General features: G+C 35.0%; 2 protein-coding genes across 4 annotated transcripts; one reads left to right on the top strand and one right to left on the bottom strand.

Moving 5' to 3' along the window:
- Positions 1 to 760: 760 nt before the first annotated feature.
- LOC124438655 (putative nuclease HARBI1) lies at positions 761 to 4,122 on the bottom strand. The gene is made up of 3 exons (XM_046988833.1): positions 3,481 to 4,122; positions 3,012 to 3,429; positions 761 to 1,044 (listed from the first exon to the last, which is right to left on the bottom strand). The coding sequence occupies exons 1-3, from the start codon at positions 4,120 to 4,122 to the stop codon at positions 761 to 763; spliced, it is 1,344 nt and encodes a 447-aa protein (XP_046844789.1).
- Positions 4,123 to 5,805: 1,683 nt separating this feature from the next.
- On the top strand, positions 5,806 to 13,359 carry LOC124439026. Of its 3 annotated transcripts, none has more exons than XR_006946243.1 (4): positions 5,806 to 7,032; positions 7,583 to 7,642; positions 8,664 to 8,828; positions 10,712 to 10,859. XR_006946243.1 is itself a non-coding variant. In XM_046989221.1 (4 exons), the coding sequence occupies exons 1-4, from the start codon at positions 6,228 to 6,230 to the stop codon at positions 13,291 to 13,293; spliced, it is 1,194 nt and encodes a 397-aa protein (XP_046845177.1). In that variant the 5' UTR covers positions 5,806 to 6,227; the 3' UTR covers positions 13,294 to 13,359. The 3 variants fall into 3 exon arrangements, 2 of the variants coding, with proteins under 2 accessions (XP_046845177.1, XP_046845178.1); XM_046989221.1 differs by lacking the exon at positions 10,712 to 10,859 and adding an exon at positions 13,025 to 13,359 and having other exon boundaries at positions 8,664 to 8,723; XM_046989222.1 differs by having other exon boundaries at positions 8,664 to 8,723; positions 10,712 to 11,040.
- Positions 13,360 to 21,646: the final 8,287 nt, after the last annotated feature.

Genomic DNA, 21,646 nt, shown 5'->3' with positions numbered 1-21,646 from the left:
TCAAAAAAATTTAGAATATCCTATAAATGCAAAAAAACACTCTGATCTTTTTCAATATTTCAAAAGCTTACAAGATATTGCATAAACTCAAATAAGATGAAATAAAAATATGAATCTGTGACTTGGCCATTGTTTTTCAAACTTTACTGAACCTACAGACTTAAACAATGCATTCAAAAATATCCAGCAATATAGCCAGCCTTGACGTTCAGTCATCTTGTGTAAGATTCAGAGCATTATACATCGTTATTTATGTCTTTAGAAATCTTGTTAAGACAGTTAGTGAACACAAAACAAATTTAATAGCAAGATCAAATTTCCTGACTTCCTAAACTAATGTGAAAATTATAATAAAACAAAATAGAGCTTTAGCAATAACATTTGCATTAGAAATCATCTAATTTGGGTTGTATGTATCTTGCCAGAGATTCTTTTAAATTTTCTTTATTGTTGACCAAATCCATGAGAATCTTTAACAGCTAAAAACAGTATATCTATCATTGTTGCCTCATTATTCATATGTACTGGGAGATTGATGCATAGATCACAGGTACAAACAGTTGGCCTTCTTTTGAAATTTTCCTCACATCCATGATTTGAGCAATCGAGCCTTGAATTTTTTGTGCAAACCAAGGGGTGGAAACTCTAGGTGATCAGGTGAGTCATTTGAAAAAGTCTGACATGCACAAATTCTCCACACCTAAAAGCGCACAATATTAATTTTTGCCCCACAACATGTAATAACTGACATGCCACCCTTTTAATTGAAAACAAGTTCACCATAATTACTTCCACTGTCAATTGCTTCCAATACATCAGCAAAATATTTGAAAGTGTCGAATTCCTTCTCCTTTTCAAGTTGTGATGAACTGAAATCCACTTGTATTTGATCCAATATATAATCAGCTGATACTTGAAATATATTTCCACACACAAACAGCACTCTCCATAAGTCAGGATTTAACTTGATATACTTCAATATTCCACAATTTACCAATCCTTGCTCTATTTGAAGCAACTGTGGTAGGATTTTCCCTAGCTGGTCTTTGACACATAATGGTCTTAATAAAAATGCATAACAGAAGAAAATAAACATGTTGAAACAGTGATGGAACTCTTCTTAACAATGGTAATGAGTCCAAGCAAGACTCTTTATATAATGGTATTGACATTTTTGCATGTTTCTCTTTGAGGAATACTTATGTAGCCAACAGTTTGAAGGATGTCAACGTTAGAATCCTCATTCAAAATGGCAGCAAGCAACTTTCTTATCACTCTTTGCACCTGTTAACTAATTAAGTCAACCATTTTAGAGTTTAATTCAAGGGTTATATTTGAATCAATGAAAATATTGTTGTGATCTCAATGCTATGGTAAGTGATAACGAAAAATACATCTATTTTGTCTGTTGAAACGACAAAAACATTAATGTCTGTTTAACTTACACACTTGAAAAATTGTAAAAATTTGACTCTTTAGGCTTGGTCATTATAGTTTTGACGAGAAGGAAAGAAAGAGCTTCTAATTTTTTGTATAGTCATGATATCTCATAAATCTTAGTGACAAACGTGTCACTTAGCCTTAATTTTGTATATTAAATAATTTCACTATGGGTAATCCTCTGAGCCTGCGTGAAACCATTTTGAAATTATTTGTATGATGTGTTGCATCATTTTAATATGTCTATTCAAGTTTGAATTAGGAATATTGGATGTAGTATTTCATCTCTTTCTCGTAGCACTTTTTAAAAGAACATTGAAAACGTCAATTTATGTGTGTCATACACAGCACAATTGCTTTTGTATCTCTGTGAAAATGGTACAAATATACAACATCTTCTGTCACTAGACTTTTAAAATGACCACCACTAAGGTTGTCGAAACGTCAGTCAACATCAACACCAACAGTCCTTCTAAGGACTATACTAACCATCTACATCTTAAAATATATATGATGCGCGTTTTGATGAAGTTACCTAACATACAAGAAATATTCACCTTTTGTAAGGTCTTAATTAATGCATATGCGTTTTGATCTGGGAATAACAACAACTTTGTCTAATTGTGATACTTGTGAAGGAACAATTGACCTTATGAAAGACCAAATATTTAACTTCATCATTAACAGGGTTACTGACATTTGGAGTCATGCTCTCAAAGGAATTAATAAGTTATCTGTGTCACCAGTCAATAGCATATCTTTTCCTAAACAATACCTTTTTATAAAAGAAATCCGTTTGAGCTTGGAGTATCGTCAAAATTTATGGAAATTTAATGTTTAGGTCAGCGTTTCGACGTTTTCTTTAGCGGTGGTTTGTGTTACTTTTCTGTTTAGCTCGGCAAAATAACCATTAGATTCAGATTATGTGTGTGCATATTCTTGGGGCGAGGTTAAAGGATTAGAATTACAGGGATGATGTAGAAAACTGAGCAATTTTACATCTTTGAAATGTCCCACGTTGTCGCTTTTTCTAATCAAACTCCTGTTGCTTTGTTGCAAAGGTGTGAAAGGCGAGTATCTGGCGCCTTAAAACCAGACTGCTCTCTTTTTGTTTAAGGCTTCTCATTACGTTGAGGCTGTCCGTGTCGGAATTGCATTTTCACGTGGTGAGGGTGCCATTTCCTAGGCATGCTGATGAGCTCTGATATAGGGTGAAACAGTCCTTATAATTCATCATATTAACAATGTTGCGTTAGCAGAATTTTTAGCTAATGCGACCACGCCCATTTATTAAAATTTTGTTCGACCACGCCCTTCCGACTAAGGAATTAAAAATCCTGGATCCGCCCCTGAGTAGATTAATATTATGTTCAAATAATACTTTTCCAACATAATTAAATTAAAAATCAATATGTCAATGTTGTGTCACGGTCAATCTTGGAAAAGCTATCATGTTCAATCTATTATAAGTATATTTACAAGAAGTATTGGTGCAAAAGGTTCTATATTTTCAAACACATCAGATTCTCAAGGATCAAAGTACTTGGTCAAAATCCTTCTTGTTTTCTTACCCTCACTTTCATTGCAATCAGTGGTGAAATTGTTAGTAACAACAGCTGGTTGAAACTCTCTATCGTAATCAATGGCAGAGGAAACCTTTTCTTCTCCAATCTTTTCATTGTTTATCTCACAGTAATTATGAAGCACAAAACATGCATAAATGACACATGGTAGCTCATCCATATTTATATCCATTGCTCTCTTTAAAGCTCCAAATCTAGCTTTAACGCGGCCAAATGGACATTCAATTACCATGCGAGCCTTGCACAAGGTCAAACCGAAGTATTGTTCTTGCACAGTTGACCCACCATTTGAATACTCCTTCATAACATACGGCATAAGTGGATATGCAGGATCTCCCAGAATGAATACAGGCACAGGATCCTCATCAGGAAGGATTGTACGTTTGCACGGTGGAATTTTTCCACTCTTTAAGGAAGAATTTAGACTAGAGTTTTAAAATACTCTAGCATCATGCACACTCCCGGGCCATTTGACAACAACATCCATGAAACAATAATTATAATCACAAGCAGCTTCAACATTAAGGCTATAACGACCCTTACGATTGATGTAATCTGTTGAGTTTGCATTAGGCTGCCTAATTTCTATGTGGGTTCCATCAATTGCTCCCAAACATTGAGGGAAACCGTGCGCTCTATGGAACTTTTTTACCAGACAATTTACTTCTTCCTCAGTCCTTGGAAGTTTAATATATTTTGGACCAAGATAAATTGTTATGGCTTTACACACTTTCCGGACGATTTTTGACACAGATTGCCGTGAAAGCCCAAAAGCGTTAGCTGTTTTCCGCATACGACCCTCGTCGCTCAAATAATATAATGTGACGGCTACTTGCTTCACAACGTCGACTGATTTCCTCATTATAGTGTTTTTCCCTTCGATGTATGGTCTTAATTCTTCCGCCAAAGAGTTGATCGATTCTCTGCTCATCCTAAAGTTCTCCCTCCATTCCTCTGCTACGATTATTTCACTGGCAAAGTTGTCCCACCAAGCACTTGTTCGTCCCGGCCTTGTCCAAAATCTTCGTGGTCTAACTTTTTTTTTCTTTACTCGTTTTAAAACTTTTGTGGCATCTTGTGACACCGAAAGCAACTTCATGATATTCATCCGCTTTCTTAAATATTGCCCATGAAAGTTTATCATTGCAACGTGCAAGTTAATGCATGCTATCGAATTTGAAATTATTCCAAAGAAAATAGCAATGCACTTGTGATCCGCCATTTTAAAAAGTACTCGTTTGACTAAATTCGTGAGACTGGGCTCCATTATTGACGTCATCGTTTTCAAAAACCTCCGTTTTCGCCCGTCCACACGTAAACACAAAACCGGCGTTTTCAAAAGTCTTCACTCTGGAGAGCGTATTCGAAAACCTCCGTTTATGGTCACCGAAAACGCCGTTTACGTGTGGACGCAAGGCCAAAACGGAGGAAAAAACCTCCGTTTTCAAAAATATCCGTATACGTGTGGACGGGGCCTGAATTTTGTCGTGGTCGCGTTTTCAAAATCCCTCACGAGCTCAAGCGCTTTTTCCAAAGAACTTACATAACCGAAAAAAGGATTTTCTTCGTTGACAATATTGTCAATTTTTGGATTATGTAAATCAGATAAAGTATAATCTTCCATGTTGCGAAAGAGTAAGCGCGATGTAATATGTAAATATGCTGAAAATTAATTATTAATAGCTTTAAGTAGACAAGTTAAAGCTAAAGGGCCTGGGCACAAGGTGCTCTACCATATCTGAAATAGCCTTCACCGCTTTACGCCAATTTCTGATCGTGACTAAGTTAGTTCACTTTCTACTGTTCGATTTTCTTGATTAAACTTTACCGGTCACTGTTCATAACTTTCGTAGCTTTAATGCGTATATTCTTACTTGGATTTATAAATGTATTTATAATGTTTTCCCGATAAAACGTTAGTTTGCCAAGGTCGTGGGTGTAAAACATAACAATTGTTGCTTGCGTGCACCATACTATTTATATAATCTTTTAACATTTTAAAGTATTTCTTGTACATCATTGTCTATTGTTCAAATTTTAACTTCAGATCATTATCATATTGTTCAGATATTATGTTCTTATGGTGAGCAAAAATTAGGACTGCTAAATATTTGGACGAAAAATGTTTTAGAATACAATGACTACAGCAAGCATGAATGATTTTTATGTATTTGCAATGTAAATTCCATTTTAAAGCAACACTTGCGTGACGCCATTTTTCTGGTTATTCAGCTCATAACTTTCTAAATTTCGTTTCTAGCCACGTATCTGCGAATTTTTGGTTTAATTTTGGTGTTCATGTTCATATGCTTTAGTAGCTTTAAAAAGACGTTATAATCTTTGGGTATATTTAGCCTCTCTTTGAGCGTAATTCTTTTAGTGATGGAAGCAATAATAAAATCAGCTTTGAGCATAGTTGTGGATGTCGAGGAAGGCCGAAATGGAATGCATATTTTGGATGCATTTAACGATGAATTAAAGAAAATATACGAGGAATTGGCAAATGATCTTCGTTGCAGTTTCATTCACTTTAAGGAAGGAGTTGAAGAGCTGAAACGCATGCCAGAGTCGACTGAATGTGAAACATCGTCATCGACACAGGTACCAACAATAAATGTATCTCAATCATGTCGAACGCGTTTCAAATTGGCCGGAGAGAAAGCGAAAGAGGCGTTTGAAAATGATTTGTCAAGCACTGAAGAGAAAATAAAAGCAAGCAAGATACGCATTGCAAGCGCTATTCTTGAACATTCAGATAACTGCGGTTTAGCAACAAGGATTTCATGCTATGTCTGAAAGATTTAAACTCCTCGATTGTCGCGGGAAAAAAAGCCAAATATCACGACTACATGGGAAGTGAAGCCCTTGACACAATAATTGATATCAACTTGTCGTTGGCCAATTTCATCTTTAAGCACACAAACAAAAGGATGCCTGTTTTGGAATGGCCCCAGATTCAATATAATGAGCAGTTGATTCATCCTTTTTATTGCAAGAAGATTGAAGAAAACACTTCTAACTTATTACCTTGGTACTCAACTCACTTTACAAAGAATACTGACCTCGAAAACATGATCGTAAACAAAGAAGGAGGATTACTAATTTTGATAGAAATGAACTCCAAAACTTAACAGCAAAACTAAAGTGTTTGAAAAGTGGTGTCAGTTTCAATGGTCGGATGTTGAAAATAGGCAAGTAAAATGCATGAACGTTGATGAAAATGGCGTAGTATATCTACTTTTGGGATGCAAAGACAAATCGAATAGCGATTATACATTGTTGCTTTGTTTGGAAGACAAAATTGTTCAAAAATGTTCCGTGTGCTTTCGTGAAGAAATAGAATTTAGTAACATTTTTCTTGCTGTAGCACCAAATGGCAATATTATCATTGCTACTGTCACTAAGGATGAAAGCTACGTCATGATGTATGTGCATAACAGTAAAGGCCACCTTAATACGTCATTTGTAGCAAAGGGTAAACATAAACCAATTGATGATGAAGTGAAATATTTGTCCATTTCCTCCGACGACAACATAGTCATTGTGACTTATAGATCACCCAAAATTTACCGAATTATCAAGAGTGCGATGGACGGAACATTTGTTAAAAAATGGAAATTTCGACCACACAATGACGAAATCAATTCTTACAATCAAGTCATTTATACTCCCGTCACCAACAGTGTCACAGGTTTTTTCTTTGACAAATCAAAGCTGGTGATTGAGACTTATTCTGTTGAAACCGAAAAATTTCAGTTGCCTATAATCCTGATAAACACTGGATATGACTCGGAAATTTTTGACGATTCATTACGCATCGTTCAGTATGCTGGCGAAAACGTTGCATTAGTGTCTAGAAAAATAGGTGTAGTTCATTTTGTTAAAGGAAACCGTAGGTATGGAGATGTGGACGCGACGTTGAAGTGGATGAACATGGAATTGATAACAGATTTAGACTCAGCTCCAAGTGTTAAAAAAACTTTGAGTGGTTGGTCGCTTTCAGTATCAGGTTTATTAATCTATTTTAACATTGCATCAACCATATTCAGTTCATAAAAGTAATAGAGCATGAACTAAATTTTTCACATTAAATTTTAAACACGATGTCCATGACCTCTGTAAAAACTTTTTTGATTAATAAACTTACTAGTCATTTTATGTTGTAACTATAAGGCTTCCTATTGGGCTTTAGAAAAAGCAAAAATAATTTTTGTTACCTGCAAAAGATCACTTATTAAATTTTACTCACCGCCTTACAGCATGCAAGCATACAGAAAGGAATTCTTGACATTAGAATGAATTATTTATGTTTAATTAGCGAAAAAAAATTTTAAGTGTAAGTGAAGATCATTTCCAAGGACTTTACAGCATTGCCACTCATGGCATTTTAAATATTGGGATATTTTTGATACAAAGAGTTAAATTATAGTGACATGAAGTAAAACTGATGTTTATGCTATACCCCATACTAACTCATTTTTAAGCTGCATAGTTGTATGATGCTATTCTGTTCTTTTTGTTCTAGTGTTAAAATTTCTGTTATTTTATTTTTAATTTAGAAAACTCGTCATTAAATGCCATCACATCGTCCGCTGCTTTTATCAATTCGGAGCCATCTAGTAAGTCATCATAAAACAGCGCAGACAATTGAATCTTGAAGAACTTGCTAACTGACATTTTATGTTTTCGGAGACCAGTGGCGTCGGAAGTGGAGATGAAGGGGGCTTACCCCACCTTTTCTCAGAAGGGGAATGTCTTCCCCCCTACTTTGCTTCGAGATAGGAAACTTACCACCAAGGAGAATGTTTAGAAATAGTTTATTTGATTATAAAACACACATATCAACAGTGCAGTGAGTGGAATCTAAAGAATCACGTAGAAATCTCTTGCAATTTTTTCCCATTAGTTTATTACGTTCGCAATTAAACGACCGGTGTTGACAAAATTCTAAATGGAGACTATTAGATAACATGTTAATTGCACACATCGGTACTCATAATTTTAAAATGTGCCCTCCCTTTTATGTTCCTTCCGACGCGCCTGTCTGACTCGCTTAGAAAGGTGCAAGTTAAAAGTTTCTTTGAATGTTAAAACAGTGATGAATAACGTGAATTCTGTTTAATGCAATGAACCTTAAATGCAAGAAAATAAAATAATCAATACTAGCGTGAAAATTTCTTGTATCTTAATCTTTACAAGGAAATATGCCTCATTTGTAATTATTATATTATGTGTCGAAAAGAATAGCTACAATATATATTCTTCACTGTAAATATGCAGACAAATATGCATACAATTGAAATAGATTTTTGAAAAGCTAAAAACTTTTTTGCTTGCTAAGCAAGTGTGGACGATCTCTTTATAGTAATAATATCAATTTTCAAATTCAAATGTTCTCATTGACTTACAAGTCCGTATGAAATAAACCTTGTGAGAATACAACAGATTAGTTAAATTGCGTCGAACTTGATAACATTCTTCAGTTTTGCAATAATCAACTGCTCAAAGTAATAAATTATATAAGCACAAAGTAAAACTGATGCTCTACTCTACACTAAGTTAGTTTCCAAACTGGTTATATCTCTATTCCATTTCTTTGTGTTGAATTGATAAAATTTCCTATTGTTTTCTTGAATTTAGAAACCTCGTCTTCGAATACCAGCACATCGGCCACTACTTTTATCAATTCGAAGCGATCCGGTAAGTCATCACAAAACAGCACAAACAGATGAATCTTAGAGAACTTGCTATCAGACATTTTATGTTCTCTGAGACATTTGATATGATGTAGCGCATAATTTTCAGGTAGAGATTTCTGGTAACAATCGAAATATTACCATGAATAATTCGATAACATTCTTCAATTTTAATACAACCTAGCATTTTTTACTTTATATTTCCACATTTATGTTCTCTGAGAATCGCCGCATGCGTGATGAGAAAACATTAGCACTGCTGTACTTGTTCAAACAAATACAGTCTTCATCGTTACGGGGAACAACGTTCTCTGAACGACATCTAAGACACGTTAGAAAACGTTTTTAAAACAAAATCATAGAAAAATAGTTTACACTGAAAAAAAGACTTCAAAAGTCGCAAGAAATCTAAATGACGTGACTTTCCTTGGTGCGATTTTTGTAAGCACATGCAATTATGAGGCTTAGGTTCAATCTAAGCTAAAACGTTCAAAAAATGCAGAAATGATTAAACACTTACTTAGCCATATAACTAAAATCAATATTTAAATATTGGACAAGTTTGGTGTAAATTATATTAACTATACAATTTTATTTCAATTATGTTCATTTACCTACTTCATCTAGCCCATTTACTTAATAGGCTACCTACGTGTACGCATTGCATACCTATTTTTATTGTCATTGTTATTCAATATTTTGTGAAACATAGTTATTTAATATGTGAACATGGTTATTTATTATTTTGTGAAAATGAAAACCTTATTAAACTATCAAGTGAAATTCGAGAGCAATCGACGAAAACCTTGTCCATCAATGTTGAAATTTATAGGGAACGCGTGCGAAAAACTCCGTATTTGTGCTAATATGTTTATTCAAAGCAAATTTATCGCGTAATATTTCTATGATAAACATCACTACATTTGAAGAGATTTAGTGCATTATGCTATTGATCAGATTTTTTATGACAATTAAAGGATTCTATATTATTCATACATGTTTTCAACGTTTGGAGTGACGATGTGATTTAACGTTGAATTGTGTTTTTTCTAAAATGTTTTATGAACGTATTGAAAATCCCTTCTCATAACGTTTTCTGAATAGACTTTTATAACGTTGAAACAACGTTTATACTTTTACACGTTGACCTTTGAACGTCGTATTTTGGTCGTCTTCGACCAAACCAAATGTACTACCAAAACGCCACGTTATGTAAACGTCGTATTTTGGTCGTCTTTGACCTAACCAAACTACAACCAACACACGACGTTGTATAACCGTCGTATTTAGGTTAGGTTCGACCTGACCACAATTTGACCAAAATATAACGTGGAAACAAATATTTTACCAAATATACAGTGAAGTTAATGAAAAAGATAGAACCACGTAACCTAAAGACGTAACATCATTGTAGAAGAGCGTACAGAAAGTGGGCTTTGAATAGATGTATTGTACTCTCCATGCAGAGACCAATTGAACTAGTATACATGGGACGCTACCTGAAGCAAATAATTGAAGCCAAATCTTAGACGCAGACACGCGAGATTATAACAAGACACGCGTGTGTAGTGTTTGCGATTCTTTAGCGGAATGACAATTGATTGATTACACCCGCGTATTTGGGTGTAATATTGCGTTTCTGGGTGTAAGACTTGGCTTTAAAAAGTAATTAGACTTTTCTATTACAGGTAGCGACTGCGTTCCATGTATTTTAGTTCAATGAATTACACTCTTCAGTGGACAGTTCTCGGAAGATAATAGTAAAATAAGCGTGCAAGGCATGACCCTGATTCTTTAATCATTTCTAGCTGCAACTGCAGGATTATAGTAATGCAGACCCTTTTTTTATTTATTTCACTCATAAATTGGAGGTTTTTAGTCTTTGCTTTTAGCCTGGCACATTTATTTTAATAGATTGACATAGGGAGTAAATACCGAGATTTTGATGATTGTTTGAATAAAACTTGTTGGAATTATAAATGAATTCTTTAGTAATGGAAATTGCCAAAGAGCTAATAGATGATTGGAAAGTGCTGGGTATAAAGTTGAGAATAAGTAAATCAGAATTGGAAGGGATAAATGCTGATTATAATCATTCTGTGAATGTAAAAGCATATCAAATGCTTTCAAAATGGCAAAAGAAAAATGGAAGAGATGCCACTTCAAATAAATTGGCTGAAGCTTTATGCAGTATTGGTCGTCGAGATCTTGCAGAAAAATTGCAAGGTAAAAGCCATTTCGAGTTGTCGCACGCCTAAGAGGTTATTTATGCATCATACATAAAAAATTCTCAGACAACCCCACACGATATGTGCTGAACACCTGGTTTGATAGAAATGGGCAACTTGCTAATATAAAAACACTGCTCCTGGCATTACAAGAGTGTAAACAGGAGGTTTAGTTCATGAAATAGAAAGAGTGTTAAACTATCTGATCAGGTTGATCAAGACACCGTGGATGGAGTTGGTAGTAGCCTATGCAATTTCTTTTCTTCTGCTTGGGAATAGTAAGTTCGCCGATTAGTGTCAATTAATTGTTTAATGATTTTCCAATATAAACTTGTATGATTGTCATACATATATTTGTCATACTTCATCTGCATGGAATAATATAATATTCCGAGCCTTTACTTACTCTGATCCTGCATATAAGTCATTTATTACTATACAGATATATGTTTTCCTATCGCGACTACAACTGAAGTAGACTTAGAATTATAAAAAGTGTACATGAATGTTTAAAGTGTATTTATATGTATGGCGATATTGTTGTATAATTTGCCTTGTCAGTGTATTTTTCCGAGTTTTATACTAAGGGGATGATGATGTAAAGTTTCAACTAATTTACATCATCATAAAGTAAATGGTTTGAACCCGGGAGTATCGTTATATGTTTGTAAATGATGATCGTCCAGGTTAATAAAGTCCTGAGAAGGACTGTTTTTGTTGTTGTTGACTGACGTTTCGACATCCTTAGCGGTAGTCATCTTCTGTTTTTGTTGTTGTAAACTGACTTTTCGACAACCCTAGCGGTAGTCATCTTCAGAGTTAATGAGGAGTAAAAGTCAGATTAGCCGTATTTGCCATCTGGTTCTTACGTCATTGTATTGTGTGTACAGGAAATGTGTATTGCCATTATGAATTAGTGTGATGTGTAATGTTTTTAGTTGATCATTTGTTTGCATTGTGAATAAGTCGTTTGTAAGGTACCGGTAATTGCTGTGATCTGTTCAGGGGGGTTTGTTCCAAGTTGGTAAACCAACTTTCTTATGTAAGCCGTTGTCTATAGTCAGTACTGTAAGTAATGCATTTTGCCGAGTCCCAGTCAATGTTGTGCTTTGTGATTAGGTGATGTTCGGCAATGTGATTAGTTTTGTTTTGTTTCTTAGTAGCTTGTTTGTGTTTGGTAAGTCTTATGTTTAAGTTCTTGCCAATTTCCCCGATATAGGAGTCGTCTCAGTCGGAGCAGTTTATTTTGTAAACTGCACCTTGTCGTTCGTTGGGTTGTTCTTTGTTCTTTATGTTCGTTAGTACTTGTCGTAACGTTGTGATTGGTTTATGTGCGACACGTATGTTGTATGGTCGTAAGATACACAAAATAGTCTCAGACGTACTTTGATGTAAGGTATCGTTGCTGTTGTCACTGAGTTGTTCGTTTCGTTAGGTTCGTTGTGTTTGTAAGTTTTGCGTTTAATAAAGTCAGAGTTATAGTTGTTTTTGTCAAAACCACGTTTGAGATTTTCGTTGTGTAGAGCGTCCGGCGAATCACAAATGATTTGTGCACGTCTTGTCAATGTTCTGATTGTGGTGGCCTTGTGTGATTTACTTTATAAGAAATATTGATATTTTTTAACTAAAAATAATTGAAAACAAAATGTAGAATTTTAGCATAATTTGGTGAGCATAAAACGAATTGTTAACAAAACATAAACATCTAAACGGCTTGAAATCCTACTCCCCTATAATAAGGTACTAAAATTGTACTGTTTCTGAATTATAAATTGAACTAGAAAAGCTGGGTTAATTGAGGTAGCTGTATATTGTTAACTTGTGCCTTATTCACGCCATGTACGTAAGAAGATATATGATTTGTGGGGGGAAGGGGATATTTATATACACATGACATGCTGCATTTGGTTTCTTTGAAATCCATTGTTTTGTGCATTATCTTATGTGTTGACTAGTTTATCAACAACAAGGAGGTAAACTGAAACTCTGTAGTTGAATTGTTAACTTAAACTTTTCAAACAACAATAAATTGTATTGATATAAAAATAAAAGATTTTGTTAATTATGTAACATCTAGAAGAATCGAGAAAAGGGTGGAAGATAGTAGGTACAGATGTAGGACAAGATCTGCCGATGGAGCAACGGAAAGGTGTACGGCAAGAATTGCCCGAGGAGGAACGACAAGATGTACGACAAAAGCTGCCAGAGGAGGAACGAGAAGATGTATGGCATGAGGTACGGGAGGAGGAACGAGAGGATGTACGAAAACAGGAAATTATTAGTAAGTTTAATAGCGGACAGTTTTTAGCCTATTGGATTGCAAAAAAATGCTACAGTATCAAGTAGGAATTCCAGTAAAGGAAAAAAGTTGATATCTCCTCCTTTGCCATGGAATATAGTGACACACATTTTTGTTGGGAACAAATTACTCTACTTTTTTAAAACCTAAATAAATTTTCCTTAGATTTCAAATTCGGTAGTGATTGATTTCGCTCACTTGTTATGTAATCTACTAGGTAAAATAGTTGATGAGAGAAAGTGCTATCGGTAGTCTACATTTGTTTATGTGACTTAGCAATCATCAACTAAGTGTAATTTAGAAATAATCTGTTCAAAATTACCTGTTAATGTCATGATTTTATGTATTAAAATGAGTAAAATTTCTTGACCTATTGAGTGCGAAGGGCTTTAAAGTAATTTAACTTTGATGATTGATTTTTGCTAAGGAGGCACGTGAGATATGCAAGTGAGATCACTTGCGAGTAAATTGTTGAAAACAATCTACGGAGACGGTTAAAGACGGGTGTCAGGCGGCTATAGTTCCGTCTTTTAACACGTGATATGGATCCCTCATAAAATCTCTAACCAATATGTTGGACTAGTAATATAAGGTTAAGGATTAGAGTTTGTATTTGGTTTCGATTTTGCGTGTTTGTAGAACACGGAATCGTTACCAGCTATAGGTAATTTATAATAGAATACAGTAACAAGTTTATCGTAATGTATACATGCTTTCATTGCTGTTTCCTCAACGGTTAATTTTTTCTTTAAATTTAAGGCATAGAGTCTGAACCTTGGACGTGCATTGATAAATCATTAATGCATCATGAAAAGTTGAAAAAGATGGAGGAATGTCGTAAGACAAATCCAACAAAGGTTAAATATGTAAATGATGTACTTGTTATTTTCTCGAAAGAGTTTTTACTTGGCAAAGGAAGTGATGGAACCCGTGTTTATCTTGGACTGGGAAAAGACGGTTATGGAAAAGCCGTGAAACGACTTAATAGAGATAGTTTCACTGAACAAGCCAAGCAAGAAAGATATTTTGAACGACTTTAATGCAAAGCGTTCAAAATATGTTGTGAATTATTGTTACCTGGAAGAGGAACCGGAGGATGAATTTGCCTATTTGGTATTAGATTTATGTGAAGAATCGTTGGAAAGTTTTGTTAAATCTTCTACTTTAGATGAGCTTCAAATAGCGCTTCCCAAAGTCATGAGGCACATCTTAAAAGGTTTAGCAGATCTTCACAGTTACCCAAGTCCTATACTTCACCGTGATATAAGACCCTCAAACGTTCTTCGAGATGTACAAGGAAATTTTTTAATCGCTGACTTCGGTATAAGTCGAAGACTATTAAATGAAACTTCGACATATGAGAGCATACAGAGAGGAGCTAAAAATTGGATAGCTCCAGAGTCGTATAATGAAGGCAATAAAGCAATTGACTCATCCCGCTACAAGAAACAGTCTGATGTTATGGTAGGTATTTGTAGTGGAATTTCAAATACTGTTGAATTCTGCAACTAACCAAAAAACTCGACTTTTTAACGTTTCACTATCAACCATTTACGTTGTGACTGATATGATATCTTTCTATTGAAAATAGAACGCAGGAATGGTGGCTTATTATGTTGCAACAAAGGGGAACATCCTTTGGACATGAGCGGCATTTACTGGATAACCTTTTGAATGGAAACATTGTTGGCTTGGATAAAATCAAGGATACCACGCTCAAAGATCTTCTTTCGTGGATGTTAAAGCAACAACCTGAAGACAGACCATTAGCCAACGAAGCATTGAAGCACCCATATTTTTTGTCAGATTACGAGAAGTTTGAAATGTTGTGTAAAGTTGGAAACCCACAACCAATAAAGACAAATGATGCCCATTCAAGTGTCGTTCAACAACTGAATAGCGAACCCTCTCATTGGAAAAGTCAAATGGATAGTGATGTCTATGAATATTTTTGCACGGATGAGGTGAATAGAAAAATTATTATGTGTGGGTCTTCATGGACAGAATGCTTAAGATGCATGCGAAATGTTTGCCAGCATTGGTGCGATCGACCACGGCCAAGACCTGAAACATTTTATAAAATTGGTGACCCAAAGGAATACTTTCTCAAAACATTCCCTGATCTTATTATTCGAGTGCACACGGCTTTCAGGTCAAATAATGAATGGAAGAAAGAAGTAGAAAGGGCACAGAATAGTATTTTTTGGTATGTAGATAAGTTTTTCTTGTATGCATTCAGTGCAGATATTTTATCAACTGAAATTATGATCATGGTGTATTCACTGTAATTCAAAATTGTGTTGTTTAAAATCTGGCATATCCTTGTAGATGTTGATTGTAAAGAAGCATCAAATATGGAAGATATTTTCGAAAACAAATTTCTTGATAAAGATTACAACATTAGAGATGAAGTACACGATCTACTCGAGAGGTATTTTATTCATGGTAATTGTAAGGACATAAACAAGGCCACTGAGAAAAACTTTGAGATCCAGAGCAAAATTTTCTCCAAAGGTTCCTTAATGCCAGGCATGAAGTATTTTAAATTTCAATGGATGTTAAGTTTAACACATAAAAAATAAGGGTTTCTTTAAGGTCCTCTGTTAATAACACAAGGCCCTTAAGGTTTGCAAAACTAAGGCAAACTTTTCTTCTTACTTTTTGAGAAATTACAAAGTGTTCTCATCATGAAAAAACGTTGGTTGCAGTTTATCACCACCATTGCTTGTCTTATTTTCAATATTTTGCCAATGCATGGTCTTTTGAAAACTTTTCAATATAACTTCCAACAGTCAAACAAAATGGACAAAATTTTCGATCATCATGATTGTCAAAGTAATAACCTTACATGCTTCATCTGCGTGTACAAATATCAACAACAATTTTTGTCTTCTTAACGTAATATAAATGCGTTAGGAAATACGACAATATGATTTTCATAAAATATATAATTTAAAATATGCAATTGAACAAACAAAAAGCATGAATGTCGTAAAGGGAATATATTTCCGTTAAGATAAACTATTGTTGTTCTGTTTTACTTGCTCTTGTTGAATAAGTTTTGGCTTCTTTTAAGATCAATTTCGGGTGCTAATTTTCCAGTTTTATCGCGATTAGACCAAATGAAAGTTTTTAATTACTTTCATTTAACATACCCTACGTGCATTATAAATATGTTTTTAATATGAAAATAATATCGTCAATTGAAAAAGGACATCATATTTAATCAAGGTTGCCATGGGCATGTGGTGATTATGAACCTATCGGTGAAAACGAGGATATACCATATTCCCACTTGTATATCACAGTGGATGGCGATGTACAAAAGTCAGACGAAGATTTGAAGAAAGAAATCGACGAAATTTTTAAATGGGAAGCATCAAAATTTATCGAATTTCGACGTAAACTTTACAAAAAACCAAAGATTCGATATTTATCAAACTTTCGTGCCGTAAGAAAAGATGAATCATCAAATTTCATGCATGTTTCGAGTGGTATTGAGGATGAAAACCAAAAGGCCAGGGGTTTTCATGGTACATTGACAATGTTCTGTCATAAGAATGATAGATATTACGCCTTGACATGCGCCCACGTTGCTTGCAGCGTTGATGATCTGTTTGCTATAAGTACGAAAGCAAAATTTTTGGTAATTCGTGATGCAGTGAAACACCTAAATGAAGGAATTGAATATTTTTACAAACTGCCAAGTAGTGAAAAGGAAGTTCAATTTCCTTCTTTTCAAGATGGCGTGTTTGGTCAATTTGATAGCGAAGTGGATATTGTTAAAATTCTTGTCGGTGATGGACGTCATATCAAGCATTTTGGTGGAGATCTTTGGAGAGCTTTGCCTTGAATTTGAATGAGGCTAATAAAGAGCTTCGTGAAAGAATCGATAAGAAGAAGGAAACTGTGTATGTTGTTCAAAATAATAAAATTTGGGGTTTTATAAAAACGAAGCTGTTCTCATTTGACTAAACCCACGAATCAGTGGCGTAGCTAGCGGTCCCGCTACTCCCGCCCGGCGGGAGAAATTTCCCAAAAACAATAAATATTCTATTTGGACATAAGATATACATTATTTCACGAACAATTTGTAATATTATGTTTTATTCGTTCATATTTACGCTTTTATTAGGTGGTTCGTATTTCGTAATCGTAATACAGCAAAATCTCAAGATTTGTTATGTAACCTAGCAACCGCCTTTTCTCGCACATTGCATACTCGCGCGATTCTCCACGTATTCCGCCCATCTTCAGAGGGCGGAACATACAATATAATTCTATATAAGAAGTTTTGAATTCTGGTTGGCTAAGGGACTTGACGCATGCTCAAATCTGCTGTTTTTATAGTCGAACTCCCGCTATTTTAAATTGGCGGAGGTTGTAATTATTTGACCTTTTAATACAAGTACAGCGATTAGTGATTATCAAATTACGTGTCATTGTCGGTATTAATTTTCCATTGTGTTTACTCTCAAATTGCTATTTTGTATTTGTGTATGACACAATGGCTTCAAGTGCGACTGCGATTTGCTCAACTGATGTTGATTTAGTAAATAGCTTATTAGCTAAACCGTTCTCTGCTCTATCGTCGGTCGAACAGAATGTTATCGTTCATGAACGGCCTACTCCTGATTTAACTATCCAAAATAAGGGAAGAGCATTTCAGAGAGATTGGTATGAGGCGAAGGACTGGCTGTGTGGCAGTACAACCTTGCAGAAAGTGTTTTGTTGGCCATGTCTAATGTTTTCCCCCAAAACATCGCCATCGTGGACTAAGAATGGCTACAACGATATGCGGAGTATTATGTCTGATGCTAAGAAGCATGAAAAATCTAAATCGCATTTGACTGCATTTAAGACATGGAAAACGTATGGAGCTAGTGAACGAATTGATTGTCTTATGTCCCTCGCTAGAAGAAATGAGATTCAGCGTCACAATGAGGAGGTAAGACAAAATCGAGAAATTTTAAAACTGTTACTGAGGCCGTGCTGTATTTGTCAAAGCAAGAGTTGCCATTTAGAGGTCACAATGAGTCCGAAGGTAGCTTGAACAAAGGTAATTATAGAGAGTTGCTCGAATGTTTTGCTAAGTTTGATTCTGTATTTGAGCGTCGACTGCACAGTAGACTAGCAGAATCTGATATAGTTGGTGACAGAAGATTTACTGGAGTCTCCCAGAAATTCAAAATGGTCTTATCAGCTGTCTTGATTCAATTATTGAAGATGAAATCAGAAAGGAAATAAATGATTGCACATTTATGAGTATTCAGGTTGATGAAGCATCTGATGTCTCCACCAAAGAGCAGCTAAGTGTTATTGCTCGGTTTGACAAAGCAAGTGAAATTATGGAGAGGCAATTAGGATTTGTGGATGTAAGTATGAACAGAAATGCCACAGCAATATCACAAGTTGTCAAAGATAAACTTGTTGAGTATTCTAATATAAAAGAAAAACTGGTTTTACAAACATATGATGGTGCTTCTGTCATGTCTGGCCATATCAATGGTGTTCAAGCATTGGTTCGACTAGAGTATCCTTTTGCTCATTTTGTTCATTGTGCAGCTCATAGATTGAACCTGGTCCTATGCCAGTCAGCCTCATCAATTTCTCCTGTTAAAATCTTTTTATTAATATAGCTACATTCAGCACATTTACAAGCAATGCCCCAAAAGAAAAGCTTTTCTCACATCTAACAACCTTGAGTTTCCTGCCCTGGTGAAACAAGATGGTATTATCGCTCTAGATTAATCAATGTATTGCACAAAAACTATGAAAAACTTTTAGATATTTTGAGGGGTACTTGAACAACCAGCTGGGTGGGATGATGAGTCATTAAGTAAAATAAGTGGCTTACTGCATTATCTTGATAGCTTTCTCTTGTTTTCTAGTGTGTGTTTTTTACAGGATTTTAGAACAGTCCACAATTTTGTATTCCATTCTTCAAAATAGGGAAACCCATTTTAACTATGGCATAAGCAAGATTGACAATTTCAAGCAGTTTATTGTGTCACTTCGCACAGATCAAGCTTTCACCGAGTTTTACCAAACTGCACTAGAAAAGTAGGCCCACCAGCAACCAGAGCAGATAGTAGATACAATTACAAACAGCTTTATTTTGAGATTATTGATTCCATTAAAGGCATGTTAAGTGAACGATTTCAAGATATTAATCAGTTCGAGTTTTTAGACCTTGTAAATCCTAAACTATTTACTACATGGAAGGGCATAGTTCCACAGGAGAAGATCAATCTTCTCAAAGATAAGTATAGTCCTCTTTTTGACATCCAAACTTGGGAGAGTCAACTTTCCTTCATTTACAACGACAAGGACTTTCACAAAGAGTGCAGTAATGAGGTTCTTAAATACATCTTCAAATTTAATCTCCAGTCGAGTTTAGGTCAAGTGGTAAATTTGTTAAAATTGAATGGTGTGTTGGCAGTGGCAAGTGCTTCAGTAGAGAGGTCGTTCTCTTGCTTAAAAGGGTAAAAGCTATTTAAGAAATAGAATGGGTCAAGGTCGGCTTAGCTCTTTGTGTAGAATATCTATTCACAAAGATATCATTGAAAAGAAAGAGGAATCAGAGGTGTTGCATAACGAGGTGGTTGAAAATTTGTAGAAAACCCAGGAGGCTGGCCTTTCTTTATAAATGATGAGTATAGTATGTGTTTTGATATTTGTTCGTATAATACATGGTACTTCATTGAGAAAATTAAGCATAACTTTTATAGAATAAAGCCATCCCTGTCTACTTGCCCCAATCTAAACAAGTTTAAACTAACAAGTAGAATGCTAAGAAAAATCTCTCTCTATGCACTTTAGAAGTGTCGTATACTATATTATTTTTGTGCTAATACAAATTTCTTCTGTTTATGCAGGGGCAGTGATGAGTAAATTATGTTTTAGGGACAATTGTCTCCTGCGTAACGTTTCTCTGAGCCACCTTTAGTACCTTTTAACTAGTTGCAGTTTCAACGATTGCCACATTAAGAATGCAGCTAACAAAATGGGTTTTATAAATTATTGTACAACAAATAATTCGCCCTCGAAATCGCAGGAAATGCTGTTTCCAAGGCTCTGGATTTCAAAATTTTCCGGGGAGCATGCCCCGGACCCCTATTGGTCGCCTCCGGCGCAGATGGATTGGCGGGAGTGACTATTTTTCCTAGCTACGCCACTGCCACGAATGAAACCGAGAAGAGAGAAAAACTTTATCGGAATGCAGTAAAAGTGAAAAGTTCCAACCAATTTCTGCATAATGGGGATTCTGGTAGACTGGTTTATTTTTTGGACATTGAACAAAATTTGCAACCATTTTCATACGGTGTAAGTGAAGTAGATAATGATGAAGATGATAGGCACACATCCGAGAAAACTTTCATATGTTTGAAATTAGATAAAGCTTTGAGAGCGGTAAAATTAGAGGATGCTGAATATTTTAAAGTTTCTAATGAAAGCAATGTTGATGACGATGATGATGACGACTATGATGATGATTCTAATGATGTTGATGATGATGCTGCTGCTGCTGGTGATGATGATGATGATGATGATGAAGATGATGATGATGATGATGATGATGACAATGATTATGATGATGATGATGATGATGACAATGATGATGAAGATGATGATGATAATAATGATGATGATGAAACATCTTTTATTTCTTTTATAAAATAACAATATTGCAAAAAAGACAGACATTTTAATTTTTCCTCTGAAATTTATTCATGACCATTTACAAACTCTCTTTGACTGATTAATTGTTTTGATTGATTTGATTGGTTGAGCTCAGATGTGTTTTGCACAGGCTAATGCAAACACAGCTCTAGACCAATCAGCGCACGCGTTTCTTAGTGTTTATTTTAAAATAAGACTTAATACATATATTAACTTCAAATTACGACAAAAAATATTTCTTTGAATATTAATTGTAGCATTCTTGGCAAAAAAAGTCGCTTAGAAAACAGTTTCGTTGCCCTCAATCGGGCACTACATTTTAACACGATAGATAAGTAGAATTTATCGTAGAACGTATAAATTCACTTGTTTCCACCTTCAAAGATTCGCAATTTTGAGTATATAACACTATTTTGATTACGTAATTTTAAGAATACTTGATGTAGGATACGACATTAAATGCGAATTCTGCAGTTTTACTCTAATTTCTAAATGAAGTTTCGCAAAAATCTGCTGTTCAGGCAAGCTTCAGCCAGGAAGCTTCAAATGGCGCTTGAAAGTGTTTTGAGCAAGAATTTTAAAGTTTTTAAACTGGACCAAAAAGAAAACATGCACTTAAATCTATTTGAGATATTTTAGACTATTACTGCTAAAGGAAGAATATTTTTTGGAAAAATATGGAACGTATTCTCTCCAATTTTACCGCAACGCCTTTTG

This window comes from Xenia sp. Carnegie-2017, unplaced genomic scaffold (assembly GCF_021976095.1).
Source record: "Xenia sp. Carnegie-2017 unplaced genomic scaffold, XeniaSp_v1 HiC_scaffold_19, whole genome shotgun sequence".
NCBI lineage: Eukaryota > Metazoa > Cnidaria > Anthozoa > Malacalcyonacea > Xeniidae > Xenia > Xenia sp. Carnegie-2017.
This window is presented reverse-complemented; position numbering and strand designations above follow the sequence as displayed.

Excerpts from the sequence above, each read along its gene's own strand:
- LOC124438655 (XM_046988833.1), bottom strand. The coding sequence starts at position 4,122 with ATGAAGTTGCTTTCGGTGTCACAAGATGCCACAAAAGTTTTAAAACGA. Across the intron at positions 3,430-3,480 it reads TTGTCAAATGGCCCGGGAGT|AGTGGAAAAATTCCACCGTG; the intron begins GTGCATGATGCT and ends TCTTCCTTAAAG. Across the intron at positions 1,045-3,011 it reads TGATTGCAATGAAAGTGAGG|ACCAGCTAGGGAAAATCCTA; the intron begins GTAAGAAAACAA and ends TATGTGTCAAAG.
- LOC124439026 (XM_046989221.1), top strand. The coding sequence starts at position 6,228 with ATGAACGTTGATGAAAATGGCGTAGTATATCTACTTTTGGGATGCAAA. Across the intron at positions 7,643-8,663 it reads TATCAATTCGGAGCCATCTA|AAACCTCGTCTTCGAATACC; the intron begins GTAAGTCATCAT and ends TCTTGAATTTAG. Across the intron at positions 8,724-13,024 it reads TATCAATTCGAAGCGATCCG|AAGAATCGAGAAAAGGGTGG; the intron begins GTAAGTCATCAC and ends TGTAACATCTAG.